At 58.6% G+C, this 16792-nt stretch overlaps 6 protein-coding genes across 6 annotated transcripts; 2 read left to right on the top strand and 4 right to left on the bottom strand.

Annotated features, from left to right (window-relative positions):
* Nucleotides 1-132: 132 nt before the first annotated feature.
* Nucleotides 133-3651, bottom strand: SLS55_003980 (uncharacterized protein; the record flags this gene model as incomplete). The annotated part of the gene is made up of 2 exons (XM_066775442.1): nucleotides 133-2929; nucleotides 2993-3651. 2 exons carry the CDS (start codon nucleotides 3649-3651, stop codon nucleotides 133-135), a joined length of 3456 nt encoding a protein of 1151 aa, XP_066633323.1.
* A 1389-nt stretch (nucleotides 3652-5040) lies between these two features.
* On the top strand, nucleotides 5041-7037 carry SLS55_003979 (uncharacterized protein; the record flags this gene model as incomplete). Its single annotated transcript, XM_066775441.1, has 2 exons — nucleotides 5041-5046; nucleotides 5136-7037. 2 exons carry the CDS (start codon nucleotides 5041-5043, stop codon nucleotides 7035-7037), a joined length of 1908 nt encoding a protein of 635 aa, XP_066633322.1.
* Nucleotides 7038-7833: 796 nt separating this feature from the next.
* ATP7 (ATP synthase d subunit) lies at nucleotides 7834-8641 on the bottom strand (the record flags this gene model as incomplete). Its single annotated transcript, XM_066775440.1, has 4 exons — nucleotides 7834-7863; nucleotides 7926-8012; nucleotides 8099-8494; nucleotides 8630-8641. The coding sequence occupies 4 exons, from the start codon at nucleotides 8639-8641 to the stop codon at nucleotides 7834-7836; spliced, it is 525 nt and encodes a 174-aa protein (XP_066633321.1).
* A 473-nt stretch (nucleotides 8642-9114) lies between these two features.
* EGD2 (GAL4 enhancer protein) lies at nucleotides 9115-9929 on the bottom strand (the record flags this gene model as incomplete). Its single annotated transcript, XM_066775439.1, has 3 exons — nucleotides 9115-9424; nucleotides 9479-9537; nucleotides 9693-9929. 3 exons carry the CDS (start codon nucleotides 9927-9929, stop codon nucleotides 9115-9117), a joined length of 606 nt encoding a protein of 201 aa, XP_066633320.1.
* Nucleotides 9930-12865: 2936 nt separating this feature from the next.
* SLS55_003976 (60S ribosomal protein eL14) lies at nucleotides 12866-13531 on the bottom strand (the record flags this gene model as incomplete). The annotated part of the gene is made up of 3 exons (XM_066775438.1): nucleotides 12866-12922; nucleotides 13063-13326; nucleotides 13406-13531. The coding sequence occupies 3 exons, from the start codon at nucleotides 13529-13531 to the stop codon at nucleotides 12866-12868; spliced, it is 447 nt and encodes a 148-aa protein (XP_066633319.1).
* A 1623-nt stretch (nucleotides 13532-15154) lies between these two features.
* On the top strand, nucleotides 15155-16414 carry SLS55_003975 (uncharacterized protein; the record flags this gene model as incomplete). The annotated part of the gene is made up of 1 exon (XM_066775437.1): nucleotides 15155-16414. One exon carries the CDS (start codon nucleotides 15155-15157, stop codon nucleotides 16412-16414), a length of 1260 nt encoding a protein of 419 aa, XP_066633318.1.
* Nucleotides 16415-16792: the final 378 nt, after the last annotated feature.

Here is a 16792-nt window from a genome sequence, read left to right as displayed (position 1 = left end):
ATGGAAATGACTTAGTAGTTGCCCATCTGTACAGTTTCGCTTTTCTACCGTTCTCGGGGGGGAGAAGAAGAAAAAAAGCCATCAGCAGCTACGCTCAACTCGACATACAGTATCATAGGCATCCACCTACCGTTAAGCAGATTTCTGTGAATCAGCCCCAACAACCTCGATGCCGAACCGGCCTCCAGACTGCCGCGACAAACTAAAAAGCTTCCCGTCCAGGATCCCGCGCCTCGCCATCTCATCATCGTCCATCCATTCAACTCCGTCGGGAAAGATGCCGCTCCGCTCCGCAGTCCCGTATCGAGATTGACGGTCCTCTTCGGCCCCTTCACCACGATGCATCCCCAGCACGGTATCCGCCGAAGACACCGCACCGGCACTCGACGCATCATCTCCCGCCCCAGCCCCGTCGCCGTCCCGCCGACGACACCGATCCAGCCCCTCCTCCTCCCCTTCCTCGCCCTCCTCCCGACTCCTGCCCGCATTCTGGTCTCCGCCGCCATCTCGAGAAACACCAAGGCCATCATCCCCGGCGCCGCCGTCCGCCCATACACCACCGCCCACCAACAACGCCGCCACGCCAGCAACAGAGCACGGGTTATGCGGCAGCAACCCCTCCGTCCGCATCATCCCCCACGCCGCGACCCCACACGCCGCCATGATCGCCAGCATCGCCTGCAGCGCCATCTTCGGGCCATCGTTCTGCACGACCGATAGCTCCTGCGATGTCACCACCCCCTGGACTTGCGGGAACGCCGCACCATCGCTGACATTGAGAGGCTCTCGCATCTTCAGCGACAACACCTGCGCCATGTACCTGCCGTACAGCTTCTCCGTCGCGTCGACGAGCCGCGGGGCGTTAGCCGGGCCGACGAGCTCGGCTGCGGGGACGCCGTGCGCGCCGTGGACGACGGCGGTGTAGAAGGCGTCGAGGCCGGGGACGGCGAAGGTGGAGCCGTTGCGGGTCGGCAGGAAGGCGGAGTGGAGGGGGTAGGTGACGGGGTACTCGAAGACGTCTGAGCCGTTGGCGAGGGGGTTGAGGAGGTAGCGGGCCGTGGATTCGTCCGGGACGGGGGGGTGCGAGGCGTCGATTTCGAGGCCGGGGAGGAGGAGGCGGACGCGGGTGGAAACCTCTTGGATGTGCTGGGTGCAGGTGAAGGCGGTGATGGCGGCGGGAAGGTAGGTCGGTGCGGGCCCGAAGGTGCCGAAGTAGAAGGCGAGGGAGGAGCAGCCGGGGCGGGGGCCGGGCACGCCGTCGAGGTAGTCGTTTGGGTACGCGATGGGCAGGCCCTCTAACGGGTAGGTCAGTTGGCTCATGGCCGCGCCAAAGTCGTGAGGGGATAGTTCGCCGTAGTTGTCGAAGTAGTAGGGCGTGGCGGATTTGTTGCCAGTGCACGTCTTGGTCATTTCCGACTGCATTGCGAAGTCTTTGTTGAAGATTTGTGGTTTGGTCGTGTTTTTCATCACGATGGTCTTCTGAGGATCGGCGAGAGTGCACTTTAGAACAGCCCTCTGTGCTGGAATGACGACAGATACGCTCCTGCCCAACTCGTGGATGGATTTATCATTGTTGTTGACAGAGACGGAGGGAAATGCCAGATCATCGTACGTCCAGGCCGGATATGAGAGGTTCTGCCATGAGATAAATCCCAGCACTGCTGCGGCGTTCCCGTCGGAATAAATATTGCCGTACCACTCCGTTCGAAAGCCATCAGAACGGCTCAAAGTGACATCGGTTGATTTGTCCACAGTCTCCAGAGTATAGAGGCCAGACACTGCAATCGTGAGAAAGCCAGCAATAATTGATGCAAATGAGGTGGCACACGCCGCGAAGTGCCTTCTTCGGAGGCTTTGGAAGGCTTGGAACAACGGCCACCTTCCGAGGTCGTTGGCTTGGATGCATCTGCCCGGCGGGCAAGGTCGGTCCCGCATGGCTCTGTAAGGCGACAGGAGTGTGATGTTGAAGTTGAGAGCGGATGCCAGTGCTGCAATTCCCACCAGGATGAGCGTTGGAACAAATGTTGCCGCGTACCGTCCACTTTCCCTGTTGGAGAGGTCGATTCCGGCAAATCCGTGGTGCTTGTCTGACATTTGCTGAAGAACCTCCAAACTGCAAATTGTGAGCAAGGTTAAGAGCAAGGCTCCAGCTTTGGCCCATGGCTGCAACGGAAGGGGACGCCACTGTGCAATTTCCTTCGAGCGATGCTTTGGAACGTCGGGCCGGCGATCTGCTGCAGATGTCCCTGGTACGAGAACGGTATATGTGTGAGTGCCATCCTTGAGAACTGACGCTATTGTCTCTTCTCTTGGGATTTTCTTCTTGTCAACAGGAAGCGGGTCAGTCAGCAGTGCCTTGAAATCCTCGCTCGAATTGAGTATGGCGGCGATTCCGAGGATGCTGTTCGGTTCCCTCGGGACCACATCCCACGGCCTCATGTAGACCATGGAAAGTGCGATGAGAGAGCCTAGTATGAGACAGACGGCCATAACCATGACAGGCACTTCCTTGACCTGAAGTCTATCTTGGCTGCACAGAATGCTACCGTTTGCTTGCTCACTGTTTGATCTCATCAGATCCTGAGCAGCAAACTGGACCGCAATTCCCTTGAAGGCGCCCTCGACTTGCGGGATCATTGTCTGCGTGTCCATGAGCCATTGGAGGTATGGCTCCTGAACGTTGGAGACTCCTTGAAGTAAAGGAAGCGCTGCCAAGTTAAGAAATCGGTGGGCACTCTCGGACTTGGGTGTTGTAAGAACGCCGCTGAAAGAAGCGTTCATTACAGCATCGAATAAGACGGCAGGGTCGAGTTTTGAAGTGTTGTTACTTTCCGGTGTTCCTTCACTGCTCAGAGGCTGGACTTGAGTACTCTTCAGCCGCGAGGAGCGGTCCAATGAAACTTGGATGCTTCTGGTGGAATAACTTGGTCTGCACATTGCAGCACTACCACCTGATTAACTTAAGTCAGTTATGTGGATCAAGAGTATTTACCTGTAGTTAAAAGTGGCTTCTGTTCCAGCTTCGCCATAGATAAGGGCGAAAACTGTGACGAGATACCATGGACCACCCGGGCAGGACAGAGGTCTTGTGTCTCCGGTGTAGTATACGCTGTGAGGAGTCTGAGGACTTGAGCCGATAATGCTCGCGGTTTGCCTGGCCAGAACCATTCTCTCCAGTGCCGTGCAAGGCTTCGCTTCAAAAGTTGCGTTGATAGCCGGTGCATGGTCCACCCATATCCAGTCCTTCAGGGTAGCAGGCTCGCAGGATAGTTGGGGAAAGAAGCCCACAGTTTGACCACTGTATTCAACTACCTCTGACGGGGCTTCGGATAGGATCGGTTCGAGGGGTTCTAAAGCGAAGTCCGATGTGGTCCAGTCTGGGTACGTGAGGTTTGCACTGTGGATCCCGTTGTAGACTGCACCAGCCGTGCTGTAGTTACTTTCCAGTTGGTCTCTTACAAGGACATGGGAGAAATCGAACTGCGCCTTGTTCAAGAGAATCATGCCCTTGGCCACTGTGTCCGTCGGCTCTAAAACCAAAAGGCCGGTCGACAAGATTTTCTGCCCAAAGAGATTTTGGCTTGTGTCAGCAGGCTTATCCAAAGCAAGGAGTTCGTCGAATTCCTTACCGCTGTCTGTAAAATAACGCATCCGGAAACGGTCAGAGCGACTGGCCACTCCCGATGCTTAATGGATGATGCCCAGTACTGCGGCAAGATTGGAGAGATCAAATCCAGGAAAAGGGTGCGGTTGGCTGTCGCTCCTCTACGGAGGTTGCACCAAGGCTGAAGTAATCTCGTGAAGAAGTCGACCTGGGTCCATAGTGCAAGGAGGATGACCAGCACTGTCAAAGTTAGTGGATATCGATTGGCTCGGAGCTGACATTACCGGTAGTGGGCAAATATTTCCAAAAGTATTCCGCTTCATTGCTTCTGGTGTACGACGCAACACCTTGGAACCTGACGGATAGAACATAAAGAATCAGGATAGTTATTGCTGAGACACCGAAGAGACAGGAACAGGCTCCCAAGGCCAGCCTGTGGAGCCAGAATGGGTTCCAAAAATTATGGAGCTGTCGGAAGGAGGTGCGGAAGTAGTTGGCGCTGGGGCCAAAGCCTCCCTGTGGCCTTCAGTTTGGAGTTCCAGAGGCGATACTGGGCTGTTTAGTGGCAAAGCCATATTGCCTAGACTGAGTGTAAAGGGATGATGTCCGTATGAAGGACAAGGCCGAGAGGCGAGTCTCCCCGTTCTTAAGACTACAAAGCTTCCAGAGAGTTATTTTTGCCATGATTTCTTACGCGCAGCAATTCGTCACACCTGCCCAACTCAGCTCGTAGCCTTGTGTCGTTGTCAATCTGGCTGATGGTCTGGCGAGTTCAGCCTTGTGGGGGCAGAAAGCATAGCAGGCAACCAAATTGTCTTGGTAGTCACACCAATTGTGCCGATCTCCTGCAACCTGTATTGTCTCGCGGTGGCAGTGCTGTGTACTAAATTAAAGTCCACAGTCGACTGCAAATTCAGCCTGGTTTCATGGGTAGTGGGATCCGATGTCTGGATCGAGTTGTGCAGTTTTATCCGGATGGTCGCTTCAACCGCCCCTGCGAGAAATGTAGATCGGTACGCGGCATGATCGAAGCGGGTAGGACGACGAGAAGAATGTATGTATGGAGTTCGCGGGCGGGCGGGAAACGTTCGACATGACGTCACATCAACATCTCTTACCCAACAGGGTGCCCTGGTGCTATCTCAAATCTTGGCAAACAGCACCATCGCTTCTCCTTCGCCATCCCATGACTCTCGCCACGCCTAATGCCATCGGGCCGAGTAAAAAACAAAGCCATCCATCGTACCTCTCAAGTCATCGTTGAAAGATGCAAGACGCTATAGGCGAGGTGTGCCATCCGCACGAAGCCAAAGAGCACTTCCTCCATTATCTGAAAAAGGAAGTCTTCCATCTCAACTTCTACCGCATGCACATGCTGTACTTCGTCGTCGTCATCGTGATTACATCTCTTGTTGTATACGGAGAGGGCCTCGCCAATGGCAGTCCGCTCAAATACATAGACGCCCTCTTCCTTTGCTGCAGCGCCATGACGACCACGGGTACGCTCCATCATCACTTCCATCCAACACAGCCACTGACCGTCCAACCAGGACTCAACACCGTCAACCTCAGTTCATTGACCGGTTTCCAGCAGGCCGTTCTCTGCGTCCTGCTCATCATCGGCAATGTCCCCTTCGTTTCGTCTTTCGTCGTCATCATCCGCCGCCACTTCTTCCGCCGTAAGCTGGCAGACGTCGTGCAGCATTCCCGATCCGGCCGCCAGATGGTTCGAGACGTGGAAGAGCAGGACGAAAGAGAACACGACCATCACCATCACGACACCGCTCGCCTGCGAAGACGCACCAAACGGCGCCACGGCGACGACGACAGCGAGCAACGACCCCTCCGCAGCGCCTCGGAACCATCCCACCGCAGAGAAGAGACGAAGAAGCCACCAGGCCAACGCCACTACCACTACGCCTCGGGCCGAGGCTTCTTCCCCTGGCCATGGGAGTCCCACACCGTCCAACGCGTCTTCCACTCGGCCTTCCACAGCCTCCAAACGGAGCGGCACCCGCACGACCGCTCCTACCTCTCCTTCGCCGCCTCCCTCGACTCGCGCGGCCGCTTCCGCAACCTCAGCGAGCACGAGCGCGCCGAGCTGGGCGGCGTCGAGTACCGCGCGCTCTCGCTCCTCCTCCCGCTGCTCGTCTTCTACCAGCTGTTCTGGTACGCGCTGGGCGCCGCCATCCTCGTCCCCTACGCGTACCGCGCCCGCATCCGGGCCATCCTCGACGATGCCGCGCAGCAGCCCGGCGGCGGAGGCAACAGGCTCAGCCCGGGCTGGTGGGCCGTCTTCGCCGTGGCGACGAGCTTCTCCAACGGCGGGCTGAACGTGCTCGACGCCAACTACGTGCCGTTCGCGGGCGACGCCGTCGTGCTGCTCGTGAGCGGCGCCCTCGCCGTCGCCGGCAACACGCAGTTCCCCGTGCTGCTGCGGCTGGCCATCTGGGCCCTCTCGCGCGGCGGCTGCGTGGGCTCGCGGCGGCTGCGCCAGACGTGCCTTTTCCTGCTGCACCACCCGCGGCGCTGCTTCATCTACCTCTTCCCGGCCAGGGAGACGTGGTACCTCTTCGCGATCCAGCTCGCCATCGACGGCGCCGTGTGGCTGCTGTACGAGGTGCTCAACCTCGGGCTGCCCGCCTTCGACGCCACCCCCCTCGGCACCCGCCTCCTCGACGGCCTCTTCCAGGCGACCGGCCTGCGCAACAGCGGCGCCTACGTCGTCGCCGTCTCCTCCCTCGCCCCCGCCCTGCTCGTCGCCTACCTGGTGACCATGTACATCTCGTCCTTCCCCATCGTCATGACGCTCCGACAGACCAACACGTACGAAGAGCGCTCCGTCGGCCTCGACTCTTCCACCTCGTCATCCAGCTCCAGCCTGAGCACCCACCTCCGCCACCAACTCGCCTACGACCTGTGGTTCCAGCTCCTCGCGTGGTTCCTCATCGCCATCATCGAGCGCCCGCAGCTCCTCCAACCACAAACCACAACCTTCACCCTCTTCGCCATCTCCTTCGAAGTCGCCTCCGCCTACGGCACCGTCGGCCTCAGCACCGGCGGCGCCGACTCCTGCAGCCTCAGCGGCGCCTTCCGCCCTGCCGCCAAGCTCGTCGTGCTCGCCGTCATGCTGCGCGGCCGCCACCGCGGCCTGCCGCTCGCCGTCGACCGCAGCATCCTGCTGCCGGGCGAGGCGCTGATGGCGCGCATGGACGCCGAGTACGACGAGTGTGGCCGGTGGAGCGACGGGGAGGAGGCCGAGGTGAGGCGGGATGAGGAGGGGGGGAGGGAGAGTGATGATGATGATGACGCCGCGAGCAGCAGCAGCGGTGGCGTTGGACAAGGTCGGGCCGGAGGGTCTGGGAAGGCGAGGGCGTCGGACGGAGAAGAAGAAGAAGAAGAGGAAGAGCAGATGCATTTTGAGATGACCTGATAGATGTGCATCGTCTTAGACCAAGTAGAATGGCGAGTAAACACACCTCTGATGATGCATCAGCTGGAAATTTGTCAGTGAAGATTCGGCATACGCCTCTCTTTCACGCCTTCCTACCTGATTGTAATGGACCGATCGGCTGTAAAATCGCGTGCTTGTCATCCCACGGCATCCAGGCGGAATGGGCATTGCAACCTGGAATTGTCGTTGCGGTAGGTTATTCAGTCGAGTCACCTTGAACTCCCACAAATTCTTGCAAACACACAGATCATCCCAGGCTTCATCTGTTACGAGTTCTTAACCGAATAATACCATGCCCAGTTTTACTCCCTGGAATTCTGCTGCTATATTCTAGCTCTTTTCTCCATTCCGAGCCTTCGGATTTTGGCATTGAGATGCGGTGTTTGTTGAGGTGCTAGCAATATCAAGACAAATTCGTAATAGCTGGAACATGAGTGCTAGATTATTCTCAAAAGCGAGCATTGTCCTATGAGACCAGTGAATGGTTTCTGATCTGCCAACTGCATGGCGACACGACTTGTGATAGAGTTAGTAGTACACGACCAGGACACAATAAAGTCGGCAGTGCCTTGATATCAATGACTTGAGTCTTTGGTGGTGCCAGACCAAGTCGAACAGCAGTGAAATGCAAAAGAGAATCGATTGTGGGATATTGGTCTTCGCGCGGTCAAAATAGTCAGTTGAACTATCTATCTTGACGCCGGGCCATTCGGAGCTATGCACAATAGTACAGTCCCGGCAAGGACGAGATGATCTTCGATAACCACGAATGCATTTAGAGGATGGAAAGGTCGCCGAACTTCTCCTGTTGGGGTGTAAGCAAGTCTGAGCCCCCAACGCATCATGCACGCAGTTGTTGACACGCACCTTGTAGCCGGGGACGGCCCAGCGGCCCTTGCTGACGAGCTGCTCGGTGCGCTTGTCGACGTCGGGGCGAGCGGCGGCAACCTCGTCCTGCATTGGAGACGCCAATCGTTAGCCAAATCAATCCAACCCCCAGCCCTGACCCGACTCCATCCCAGATCCCGGCGTATACGCACCACGGTGAGGTCCTCGAAGGGCCTAGCCTCCTCAATGTTCTTCAGCGTCTTCTCCAGCTCGCGCAGCTCGACGTCGACGGCGCCCTTGGTCTCCTCGGCGCTCTTCACGGCCTGCGCCTCGAATGCCTCGATGGACTTGATCTGCCTCTGGACATCGTAGGTGGCGGGCTTGAAGGCGTTGAACTCCTTCTCGATCTGGTCGACGATGGCCTGGTTCTTGAGGACGCTGCGGTAGCGGGCGAAGTCGACCGTGGTAGGCTGCTCCGACAGCACCTGCACCTTGCGGCGCGCGTCGTCGTTGCGCTTCTTGAAGGCGGCGAGCGAGGATGCGGTCGCACCACGCAGGTTCAGCTGGGTGCCCAGCTTCGTCCAGTCGAGTTTGAGGGCTGCGCTGCGCTGCACGGGTGGGAGGAACGTTAGCCGCTTTGCCCAATTGCTCCGGCACCGGGGCTCTCTTCAACGCGGATGCGTCGCGGCGACAATCGTGGTCGGCACCGACTGCGACGGGGTCAACGGGGGGATTGCACGTACTCCGACGGCCATTGTGATGGTTGCGATGTTGGTGATGAGTGGAGATACCGGGCTGGCAAGGACGAAGTCGGCTGCGTTTTCGAGCTTCCCGCAGGCCCGTCGACGCCAAGCCTCGCGCACGTGACGTCTCGCTCCCGCACCAAGGTCCGCATGGGAGACACCACTGTGCACGGCTGCCCAATTGGCCGCTTATTGCTGCGATTCTGAAGGCATGGCCACTCGAGGCCTGATATCATGGCGGGGTAGTCATCAAAACAGCAATTGGGGCAAACACGGCCGCGTCTGAGCACAATGGAAATTCAGCCTCGAAGGAACTTTTTAGATTTTACCACGGCTCCGCAGAGTCCAATGGCTCCTATCCTAGGTCGCGGCCCAGCCCAGTGCCTTTATCTTGTACAGATGCCGGTAAGCCCTTCGCCCAGCCTTCGCTCCGGGGATAATAAAAGCGCGCATCACTGCGCCTCAACGCCCGCGTTTCCGCGAACTTATATGCTGAGGGCCATGATGGAGTTGACAATGTCATTGTCGTTCTCCTTGAGCGCCTTGACGGCCTTCTTCCGCGAGACGCTGGCCTGCTGCATGACCAGCTCGATGTCCTTGGCCTCGAGACCGGACTCGTCGACCTCCTCGCCGTCATCCTCCTCCTCCTCCTTCTTCTCCTCGACGGCGGGCTCCTTGCCCTTGCCGTGGTCGTGACCCTCGTGCTCACCGGCAGCCTCGGCCTGAGCGAGCTGCTGGGCAGCGGAGGCCTGGGCGGCGGCGTTCAGGTCCTCGATCTTGGCCTCACCGAAGATGCTGCCACAGTGTTACTAGTCTGTTCCAAGTTTGTGGAGTTTTGCATATGCTTACATCCAGGTGTTGCTGTTGGGGGACTTGTAGACGTCGGGGTTGTTGATGACGAAGAGGATCTACGTTCAACCAGTCAGCAAAAGCTCCAGAATATGCGTATCGCGCTCGCAGCTGCCCCGGTGTTGCCTGTGGCTGCGGCGCAAGCTGCAAAGGCGCCAATGCCGCGGCCGCAAGGCTGCAGAGGATGCAGGTTCCCTAGCTACAAATGACTCACGTTCTTGGGCCTGCGGAGGGTGACGCGGGTGATGCCCTCGATGTGCTTCAGGCCGAGCTTCGCGATGGCCTTGCGGGCCTTCTTCTCGTTGCGCGAGTGGACGGTGACCTGGGCACCGGCGGGGATGCTGGCGTCGCCGGCACCCTCGTCGCCAGACTCGGAGCTGGACTCATCCTCGACCTCGGCGACCTTCTTCTCGGGCTCGTCGGGGAGCTCTTCGACACGGGGGTTGGACATGGTGGGCGGATTGTTGGTGGAGCGATGCTAGGGTTGTCGTCGCCGGGCGTTGAGCTGTTGGCGGGACTGAAAACTGCTTGTGCGCGGGAGCTGCTGCAAGCGAGACGGTGTGATGCCATCCATCACCGCACCAACCCCGCAACCAGCCAGCACCTTCCGCAACCCCAGCCCCAAACAAATCGCTGCGGCAAGCGCAATGCATTTCCGCCGTTGGATTCGATTGCGATGCTTGTCTGAAATCACTTTGCGCACGCTCCGCATCCTGCGCTCGCGAATAGCCGCGTTCCGTCGCCTCACCCCAACTGCTGCAGTCCCTGTAAACTCACCTTCCACTTGACAGGATCTTGCATGAGCGTGGTCACTTTCAGTCACTGCATGTCCCCGTCTCGGAATGCCTATTGGCTCACGCAGAGCTATTCGTGCATCACCGTGCGGCCATTAAAGCAGCTCCGAGCTGAGCATATGAACAATCCGTTCTCCGTTCCTTCATTCTTACAAAGATGACTTTCCAAATAGTTGTTCCATTACCTCGTCCATTTTTCTCTACCTGATCATACATCGGCTCATCGCAAAGGCGTCACATTTCGTGCGCGGCTGACATGTTCGTCCGGAGGGCTTGGCAAATCCCTGTCTCTCCACGTCCGGACGAAAACTTGATCCATCTTTCTTACACCCATCACTGCATTTTGCAGTCCAACCTTTTTAGTATCTGCATGATCCTTCCGGACCTCCAGATATCCGCGTCCGCGTCGTATGGCGTAGGCGTTTGTCATCAGGCGGAGATGTCAGACGTCCACCAAGCGCTGGACAGCGCAGCCTGCCACTTGAGCATATAAAGCTACAAGATCGCAGCACCCGCCCTGACTCTCCCCCTCTATAGCAGAATCAATCTTTCCATCCCCATATCACACTCAGAAATACATACCCAAGTCTTCGTCCAGCATCTCCCCCACCATGGCCACCACCACCACCACCCCAGCAGTAGCACCACCACCACCCACCACGCCCCCAACCATGCGCGCCTGGACCTACACCCGCCGCGGCCCCGTCGCCTCCGTCCTCCACCTCACCCCCGCGCACCCCACCCCCACCCTCTCCCCCAGCACCCCCAACCTCCTCATCCGCATCACCCACGCCTCCCTCACCCCCTCCATCGGCCACCTGATCCCGCTCCTCCCCTTCCTCCGCCCAGGGGGCCCGCACCCCTCGATCCCCGAACTCTCCTTCACCGGCACCGTCGCCGCCAGCACCGCGCTCACGCCCCCGCACCTCTCTCACCCGGGCACGCGCGTCTTCGGCACGCTCCCGCCCTCAGCATCGCTGCTGCGCGGCGCGGGCACGCTGGCCGAGTACGTCGTCGCCCCGCCCGCATCCGTCGGCGTGTGCCCGCCCGGCCTCGCGCCCGAGCACGCCGCGGGGCTCGACGGCAACGGGCAGACGGCGCTGCTGATGTGCCGGCGGGCGGGCGTGGGCGGCGGCGGCCGCGTCTTCGTCAACGGCGCGACGGGCGGCGTCGGCACCATGGTTGTGCAGATGGCGAAGCAAGTCTTCGGCGCCGCGGAGGTCGTGGCGACGGCGTCGGGGGAGGACGGGTTCGCGTTGGTGAGGGGGTTGGGGGCGGATCGGGTGGTGGATCATCGGGAGGTGGAGGAGAGCGGGCGAGGAGGGGGGAGGGGGAGGAAGGGAGATGGGGTTGCGGGGTGGTTGGCGGAGGAGTACGGGCGGGGTGGGGACGGGGGCAAGTTCGATGCCGTGTTGGATTGTGTGGGGGTGCAGGTGTTGTTTGAGAGGAGCCCGGAGTACTTGAAGGAGGCCGGGGTGTTTATCAGTGTCGGGGCCATGGAGGGGATTCCCAGGACGCTGTTTTGGAACGTGCCGGTGAATTATTGGTGGCCGAAGGTGCTGGGAGGTACGCCGAGGAAGTTCATCTTCCAACAGACGCCTACAACTGCGGAGCTTAGGGAGGAGTTGGTGAAGCTGGTGCAGGAGGGTAAGCTGAGGAGGGTTGTGGACAGTGTGTTTGATATGGAGGATGTTCTCGGGGTAAGTGGGGCCCCACTGTTCAAACGCGTGGACTGCACCGGAGCAATGAGACGAGACAAGCTAATATGCATGTACAGGCTTACGAACGAATCCTTAGCCAACGGGCAAGAGGGAAAGTCATCGTCAAGGTGCAAGATGGGTAGATGTCTCATCCAGACTCTGCTTTGTGGACTTTCGGAGTTGTGGGGTAGCGCTCCGTGCGGCCCAATTGCTGCATCTGATATGAGCATACATGAGTAATGTTACCGCAATGGTTTGCAAAAGAATCGTTCCGTCTGTACCGCACAAAAGGGCGATGCGTACTTCCTACGTGAACAGATGGAGTGATAACCCGGACGCAGATCCCAGTTTTGAAGGTGTACAAACAAGTCCAGACATGAGTTCCAGTAGCCACATAAGCGTGATTTCTCAGCTAAATGTATAGGCTCGATTGCTAAAGCCGCCATGACCAGTGAGATTACCCGGCCCGTTGTCGTCCTGATTTTGAGTGATAGGCGGTACGGTTCGCGGGATCTACGATGTGTTAAGGCTCGGGCACTAGACTGAGTAGCGTGTATTTCCGTGCACATGGCATCAAAATCTCCAATAGAGCGAAGATCCACAAGGGAGCATCGAGCACTTCGGGTAGGATGTCTGGATCATCGTCATAACACCGCCTGCACATTAGAGCCCATGACACTGTCTTCAAAAATAAATCCCATACGCCCCGCTTGTCCGGATTTGCATTCATTTTGAGAACCTTGGATACTTGATATCTTTTTATGAACCGTCTCCATTGTGTTCTCGGGGGTGGAAAATGCCGCGCAGGATCATATCGACCGCAAAAGACCTTCTCCAGTGTGATGCCGTAAAACAACCCGTCCTTTAGAACCCCGTCTCACCGATGGAACATTTTACGCCTTGGCGGAGGCACGGAGCTTGGCGAAGTTCTTCTTGACCTCGTAGTTGGCCTGAGGGTCAAAGATGTCAGCAAACAATTCTCATCTCTGTGCGCGAGTTGGAGCCGAGGCCGAGTGTCGCGGAACATTGTGCGCAACACGCCCTCTAGACTCCATTTCGCCTTCGGGGTTCCGATTCCGGGGGCACCAACCTGCTTCCTCAACCTCATGACCTTGAAGCGCTCAAAGTCGTTCAGCGCCCTGCGCTTGGCGATCCTGTCCTTGTTCTTCGCCCATGCGCTCTCGCCGAACTTCTTCTCGACCTCGGTGGCCTCCCAGACCTTCTTGACGACACCGTTGCGAGCACCGCGGGGGAGCTTGGGGATGACGATGGGAGTCAGGGACAGGTGGGAGAGAGGAGAAGCGTGGCGGGGCACAGTCTTCTCGGCGGTGGAAGCGGGACCATCGACGAGGACCTGCGGGAGAGTGAGTATTCGGCTCCGTGATTCGGGGACCGCGCAGCGGGGCGGCTGGCGGCGAGTGCGCTCAACGTACGCGCTTGTGGTCGATGATCTCGACGATGGTGGCAAGCTTGCCCTCGAAGGGGCCCTGGGCGAAGAGGACCACACGGCCGACCTCAACGAGCCTCCACTGCGATGTCTTGACCTCTGCGTCACCCATTGCGGCTGATTTGCCTGGAAGCGAGAGTGTGAGCGTGCGAACGAGAGAAGAATAGCGAGCTGGCGTGTGAAGCGACGGTGGAGAACGTACTGTGCTACGGGGTCGGTGGTGCTGCTGTTGTCGTTAGTTGGGGAGGTCGAAATCCGCGGCGTGCTCGCTATCTCGAGAGGTGCTCGCTTACCGAGTGATTTTGGTTGTGTGCGAGCCACACCCGATCGGGCATAGCCGGCCTTGGCGCGACTCGCGACTTTTCTGCGCGGCCGCCGTCGCAGAACTTCTTCTTTCCCAAAATCCTCGCAGCGCACCGTCCGCTCGCACCCAACAAGCTGCCCCTGTGGCAAAGGTACGTTCTTTCGTCTTTCCCTTGCGCCTCTCGAATGATGAGGTAATTTGCGATTGATGCCTGCGACCGGAGACGCCCGCCAGCGACTCTTAACGGCGTAGGTTCGATGATATTCAATTCTTACATATTCTGACCCCCCTCACACTCCATTTTCACATGATGCACTTCAACGAGCTGTCGCTGACGTGCCCAGATGATTGTAGGCATTCCTGAACCCACGCTGGGTGCTGCCCAGACGTGACCTGGGTCGCGAGGCCCATTGCGAAGGCGAACTTGTAAGGTAAGAAAACAAACTTCCTTTGCTAGCACCGTCGCACTCCCCCCCGTTCGATGATTAAAAAACTTTATCACGCCTAGATAGTATTTGACCTTCGGGTATGATTTTTTTACACCAAGATCACTGAGAACACACCCAATTACTTACTCGATATTCGCACTTCGCATTCATCGAGCGTTTGCTGACATGGCATTCACAGTATCAAATTGCTTCCATGCAATTCTTGCACGAGGAGTTCTCGATCTTCTGGCAACGCCGCGGTAGCAGATCGTCTGGGATCCAGGAGTTGCTGTGGTCCTGTGGAATATCTGTTTGCCTACTGGCATCCCGATCCTCGGATGTTCGAGGTTAGATGCCAGCGAAGAACAGATTGCTCCAAGTCACGGGTCGGAATGCTCCATAGTTTTGTAGTACCACGGGCAAGAATCTATAATTTATCACATGAAATCTTCTCCTGCCCGCTGTGAATCCCTGCTGGCTGCGGATGCGGACTCGATGTGAAGTAAGAGCAACGCGCCAAGCCACCCTACTATTGTACCCATTGAGCAACCACCACTTGTTTCGACTGCCTACTCCACTCGAACCGCCCTTCCATGAACACGCTCATTCCCGTTCCTCAACAACAGCATCGCCCAGCCACAAGAATCCAATCCCTCGACGCGCCACGGCAAAAAAGCGACCAGGATGGCACGGATTCAGCCGCGGTTCGGGGCGGAGCTAGGATTTTCCAGCGCGATGCCAAAGCTCAGCGTAAACATCGCTGCTCCGTCGCCGACAACAGCTGTTCGATCGCGTTCGCGCGCCGCCAAGTCATCAGACGCAATGAATTCGTTTCGTGGAGGCATGCAGGTGCATGCGGTGCCTGAGTCCGAGCGCGCCTTCGACGCTGCCGGCCGCCAGTTGCCCTGGGGTTACGAGTACGCCGAGTAAGTCTACACTTTTCTACCTGCTCCCACCTTGTCCCCGACTCCTCTTCTTTGATCCACCCTGTACTTTTTCCAAGATGCGCTTCTTCTGGACCGACACCATCTTTGATTCTGACGACGAGACCAGCGGCGACACTCATGGCCAGCGCCGCTTCGTCGAAGAGAAGGGACCATTCGGCCGCGCGACGCGCCGCCGCGGGCTTTCGCGCAGCAAGACGACCGGCACACCTGCTCGCAAGGAGGACCAGAACCGCGTGGCAAACCTGAAAGCCATCGACGAGATCTTCACACAAGTCAAAGCCTCCGCCCCGAAGGCCGTCGAGCAGCCCGCCCCGCAACCATCGCAAGCCACCGGCGCACCCGCGCTCCCCACTACCCAGGCGTCGGTCGCGAAGGAGCCCACCGAGGTCATGCTGTATGGCTTCAGCGGCGAGACACAGTGGGCGGCCATCGAGTTCTACGAGCGCATCGCGGAAGGCGTCGTATACGAGGACTACGACCGGCATCCGCCCTCGTCCAGGTACAACATGTCGCTCAGCATCACACGTACGGCCGCCGCGCGCAACCTGTCGGCCGCCGCGCTCCGCAAGAAGAACACGTACTGCGGCGGCAACCACTGGATCAAGGTGACCTTCGACTCGCCCGAGGCCGCCGACCGCGCCTGCCACTACTCCCCACACGTCCTGCACGGCCACGCCGTCTACGCCGAGCTCTATCGCGGCACCGGCCCCGCGCGCGACGTCGCCATCCCGGCCTCGCACGCCGGCTTCGAGGACGGCGGCAACGTCGAGACGAGCCCCAGCAACACCACTTCGACGCTGCGCGCCGGCGGTGGTGCCGGCCTAAGCCCCTCGCGCTCCTCCGACACCGCGTCGTCCGCCACCGTCACCGGCTCCTTTCCCTCGAACCTCCGCAGGCGCCCTTCCGCCCGGACCACGCAGTCTGCGCCCGCCGCCGCCGCCGCCGCCGCCACGCCGCAGACGTCCTTCTCCTCGACCGCGACCGCCACGCTCAACGCCCAGACACCCGGCGCCGCCCCGGATGATGTCGCGCCCGCTGCCCCGCCGCCGTTGCGCGTGCGCGGCGCAAAGCGTGCCGTGCTGCTACCGGCGGAACAGGCGCTGCTGCCTGTGGGTAACAAGTGGCAGCAGCTGCTGGGCTCGCTGCCGCTGATCAGACTGTTTGTGGGCGGCAGCACCGAGGTCATTGGCAACGAGGTGCCCCGCAAGGACGACGGCACCTTCGACTGGGAAATCGCGAGCATGTATTGGAAGATTTGGGCGTGGCTGGACTACTGGTTTGGAACCGACTTCCTGGGACTTAGCGGGGATGATTAGAGAAGGTGTAGGTTGTTTATGAGGGGATAATCGTGGAGGGGGCTCTTTATTGCATAGTTTGGAAGATGCAGCATGAGAAGGGTTTTCTTTTTCTGCGGCGCAGGGTTCATTACCATCGGGTGTCAGCATCAAAAAAGCGACGGCGTTCACGGGGGGAGGAGGGGTTGTTTTGAAACGACATTTGATATCTCTTGGTCCGGTAAGAGCTCGAAAGGCAAAGGATCATGTTTCTCTAACATGCTCCTGTTCCTTAGAAGTAGGAGTAAAGCGAAATACCCCCAGCATTTGCGTGCTAGGTCTCTGGCAGGGTACAAGCATAATGGAGAGTCTACTGCATTATTGCCACCGATCTGTCTCATGTCTCTGAAGGAACTAACG

The sequence above is a fragment of the Diplodia seriata genome (genome assembly GCF_021436955.1).
Source record: "Diplodia seriata strain FDS-637 chromosome Unknown scaffold_4, whole genome shotgun sequence".
Classification (NCBI taxonomy): Eukaryota; Fungi; Ascomycota; class Dothideomycetes; order Botryosphaeriales; family Botryosphaeriaceae; genus Diplodia; species Diplodia seriata.
This window is presented reverse-complemented; position numbering and strand designations above follow the sequence as displayed.